Below are 4,421 nucleotides of genomic sequence, written 5' to 3'. Positions count from 1 at the left end.
AAAAAAAAAAAAAAAAAAAAACTACCACCAAATCTTCTCCCTTGGTTCTTCAACAGTCTCTCTGCCCACATTCCTCTTTCCCTAGGATATTCCATAAAGGCCAGCTGTGGAGAATTCATACCTGAAAGGGAAACTGTTGTTTGTGGTGTTGTCAAAAGTATGTGCACTAACTTTCAGAACTTCCCGCTGTGTTTCCTCGGCAGGTTCCGGAGTCTCACCACTGCATTTTTCAGAGACGCCATGGGCTTCTTATTAATGTTTGACCTCACCAGTCAACAGAGCTTCTTAAATGTCAGAAACTGGATGAGTAAGTGGGACTGAGTAATGTGCATTGGCCGCGTTGGGACCCAACTGCCCTAGGTGCTTGTTGGTCTCACAAGATTCAACCAGACTGGGTACCACAGATTAACTTTCAAAGTCATGAGTTGAGTGTTGCCTGTGTCACCTTCAAAGTGGTGGCCTTTATGTGTACCACCAAAGGCAGCTTGGAATTGTATTTTCCTTTGATATTTTTAGAGGAAGCCTACCTTGCTTTATCACCACCTGTATTTATGATCTTTATTATTGTCATTGAAAGATCATTAATTCCACTTTTCCGGTAAATCTTGAAGGACTTCTTAAAACTAAGTGAGCTACTACATTTGACCTGGAGAGATCACAGGGAAAACCAGCAGTGTTTTCTGAGAGGGGACACTGACACCTAAGGCATGTTAAGCACTAATGGGTTAATTAGGTGTGAAACCAGAACAGACCAGTTGCGTGATGATAAGGTGAGGCACAGTGTGTCAGTCAGTCAGCTCCCTTGGGCATTTTACTTTTCAAAAAAGGTTCAAATGTAAGGAAACCATGTAAAGATGAATCTCCAGCCTTTGATATAATAAAAACTTAGTTATAATAAAAATTGAAACTTTGATATAATAAAAATTGAAATGTTCCCTAATCAACTACTAAAGTCATATTGACATACATCAACACAGGAGAGAAGTATTAGAATTTTCCTTTGTGTTTTACTTGATGTAGCAATAAAGGGCATATTTCATTTGTATTTTTTATTACAAGTAAGAATTTTGATCTTAGCAGGATACACTCATAGCAGGACAGACAAGTCATCCTATGTGGCTGCTCTTGTCCTTTCCAGATTTGTCTGGGCCATCTGTAGTTAGAGAGGTATTTTTTAAAAACTAGACCTTGTTATTCTCCTGCTCAAAGTCCACCTGTAACTTTCCATTTTACCCAGAATAAAATCCAGAGTCCTTCACTTACCTACAAGGTCACTGTGATACCTGGGCTTCCTCTCTAATTCCTGTTACTCAGGCCCAGCTCACTAGCCTTCAGCCCAACTGGCTCCCATGCTATTCCCAATACAAAAACGTGCCATTCCCCTTTGTTTTCTCTTCTCCAATTTACAGCCTTGTGCTAGTTTCTTCATTCTCTTCAAGTTCTGGCCAAATTTTATTTATCTCTGGACTGACAACCCCATCTAAAATAGTGCTCATCACCCTGTCTCCCCTCAACACACTTTATAGGTCATGGCCATCACCTGATACTGTGTTATGTAGTTTTTGGTTTACTTGTTGTATTCATTATTTCAGTGCTGTAGAGAATACCCGAGACTGGGTCATTTATAAAGAAAAGAGGTTTAATTGGCTCATGGTTCTGCAGGCTGTATGGGAAACATGTTGCTGGCATCTGCTTGGGTTCTGGGAGGCCTCAGGAAACTTACAATCATGATGGAAGGTGAAGGAGAAGAAGGCGCATCTGACATAGCAGAAGCAGCATGAGCAAAGGGGGATGTGCCACACACTTCTAAATAACCAGATCTCATGAGAACTCACGATCACAAGAACAGCACCAGGGGATGGTGGTAGACCATGAGAAATCCTCTCCCAGGATCCAATCGCTTCTCGCTAGATCCCACTTCCAACAATGGGGATTACATTTCAGTGTGAGGCACAGATCCAAACCATATCATTTCTACACCCACTTCAAGTTTTACCCAAGCCTTGTTTATCTCTTGACTGACCACCCCATATGAAATAGCACTCATCACTCTGTATCACCTCAACATGCTTTAGAGTTCATTCAGTCCCAGGCATCACCTGACATGATGTGATGTATTTTTGGTTTACTTGTGTTTTTGACGCTTTCTACCACTAGAATGTAAGCGCTTATGAAAATGCAGACTTTTCCACTTTTTTTCAGTGTAATATGCCATACCTGGATGAGTGCCTGGCACAGAGCAGGTGCTCAAAATAGATATATTTCTTAACACTACATGTTATGTAAAATTAATAATATATTTTGTATATAATTCATGATTATATATAATAATTATATAGAACCACTCTCAGTGTGGTTTCAATATTGTTGTAACCAATGGGGAAACAAATCCTGACTTTTGTAATGCTTCTCCAAATGAATGTTTACTCATAGGATCTGTCCTTTATTTCCACGTAATACTGCATTTCCTTACCCAAATTTTGGTGGTAGCATTAGATTCTGAAGACAAGGAGATAATAAGCTTATTAAATTCTTTCAGAGAATGGTTTGTTTATCCTTTTTCAAGGCAGATGAGAGCCTCCCTTGTTTTTAAATGTCTCCAGAAGGATATTTCTGGGATTTAAAATAATTAATTGTCATGCCTAATAACACTTGAATTTTTTAACATCCAAGTAATTGGTATTACAGGGTAAGCCTTTGTCTTCTTCCTCTAGTCTCAGCAAGGTAGTTCACAACATGCTTTATGATAGACATTTAAGTAGTCTCTGTAACCTCAAAAACACAGCTTGACAGGTTTCTTATTTTCTTTTTTCTTTCTTTTCTTATTTTTCTTTTTCTCACCCTCACCTTCCTTCCCTGCCCTGCCTTCCCCTCCCACCCCTCCCTTCCTCCCTTTCTCCCTGAGTTCCTTTCCTTCCTTCCCTCCTTCTTTCCTTCCCCCTCCATCCCTCCCTTCTTCCCTTTCTTCCTTCTTTTCTCCCTCCCTCCATTCCTCTTTCCCTCCCTCTCTCCATTCTTCTTTCCCTCCCTCCATTCCTTCCTCCCTTCCTTCCTTCCTTCTTTTCTTCCTTCCTTCCTCCTTCCCTCCCTACCTCCCTCTCTCCCTCCCTCCTTCTCTCCCTTCCTCCTTCCTTCCTTCCTTCTTCTCTCCCTCCTATCTCTCTCTCTGTCTTTCTCTCTCTCCTTACCACCTCTCACACACATAGTGTTTTTTGTAGAAAAGAGAAAAACAATTTACTTGTCTTAAAATTGTTTCTACATGAATTTATAGTGATTCAAATGTGTTCCACACTATAGATCATCACTTTAGATGTTAGGGAAGGGAAATATAGCAACTTCCTAAAGGATAAAGAAAATTTATTCACTTAAAAATCATGTTCTATTTATTTCCGTCTATATTTGAGTAACAAATGGTGTGAAACAGTTATGGCCATTTCAGAGGATATTTCCCCAGATGTATTCCATATTTACTGAATACTTACTATGTGCTGGCAACTTGATATACATTATTAGAAGAAATCCCCTTAAGAACAGCATATGGATTAAAAAGATCTCCCAGAGGAATACATGTGATGTTTTAATGAATTATTCAATAATAAAAGCACCTAATATTTACTAAATGTTGGGTATTGATACAGGTGCTTTATATATATTTTTAGTCCTTTCCATAATCTGCAATTTGTAAGTTGTTATCTCCATTTTATAGATCAGCACACTGTGACTGGGAAGAGGAAGTAACTTGGCTAATATAACTAGTAAGCAACCAAACTGGAGATGAACAATTAGATCAGGAATCTGGAATAAGAGCAATCATTTGACATCACTTATGTATCAATAACTTGCTGATTCCATCTGCTTTATTTTCAGGCCAACTGCAAGCAAATGCTTATTGTGAAAATCCAGATATAGTATTAATTGGCAACAAGGCAGATCTACTGGACCAGAGGGAGGTCAATGAACGGCAAGCTCGGGAACTGGCTGACAAATACGGGTAAGTCAGTTACATGGAGACAGCATGTGACTGTGCACACTTCTGTTCAACAAATGGAGCAGGGGCATGAGAATGATATTAGAAGAAATCCTCATAACCAAGAATGGCAATGTACAATGTGCTGGCAACAGTTCCTAGACACTAACTCATTTTGACCCCTCAAAACCATGTGTGGGAGATAACTAGAGTTATCCCATTTTGTATATAAGAATTGAGTCACAGAGAGATTAAGAAACTGTTGGAAGGCCACCCCACACAGTTAGTAAGAGGCAGAGCTTCAACTCAATCCAGGCAGTCTGAGATCGAAGCTCATGCTCTTAAACACTATACTTCTACCTCTTAATCAACAGATGTAAAACTCTAAGGAATAATCCCTGACATGGATATGAAAATGTAGTCTTTATCCCAGCTGAGCTTGAATGGCAGCTTA

General features: G+C 39.5%; 1 protein-coding gene across 1 annotated transcript in view; it reads left to right on the top strand.

Annotated features, from left to right (window-relative positions):
- RAB27B (RAB27B, member RAS oncogene family) overlaps positions 1 to 4,421 on the top strand; it is a 14,588-nt gene that overhangs the window by 6,611 nt on the left and 3,556 nt on the right. The window contains exons 3-4 of the mRNA XM_017498024.2: positions 204 to 307; positions 3,868 to 3,991. Coding sequence (XP_017353513.1) covers positions 204 to 307; positions 3,868 to 3,991 — 228 coding nt within the window. The remainder of the gene's footprint in view (positions 1 to 203; positions 308 to 3,867; positions 3,992 to 4,421) is intronic.

Source organism: Cebus imitator, unplaced genomic scaffold, assembly GCF_001604975.1.
Source record: "Cebus imitator isolate Cc_AM_T3 unplaced genomic scaffold, Cebus_imitator-1.0 Scaffold236, whole genome shotgun sequence".
In the NCBI taxonomy this organism is placed as follows: domain Eukaryota; kingdom Metazoa; phylum Chordata; class Mammalia; order Primates; family Cebidae; genus Cebus; species Cebus imitator.
Note: the sequence above shows the minus strand (reverse complement) of the source record. Positions and strands in the feature narration are given on the sequence as shown.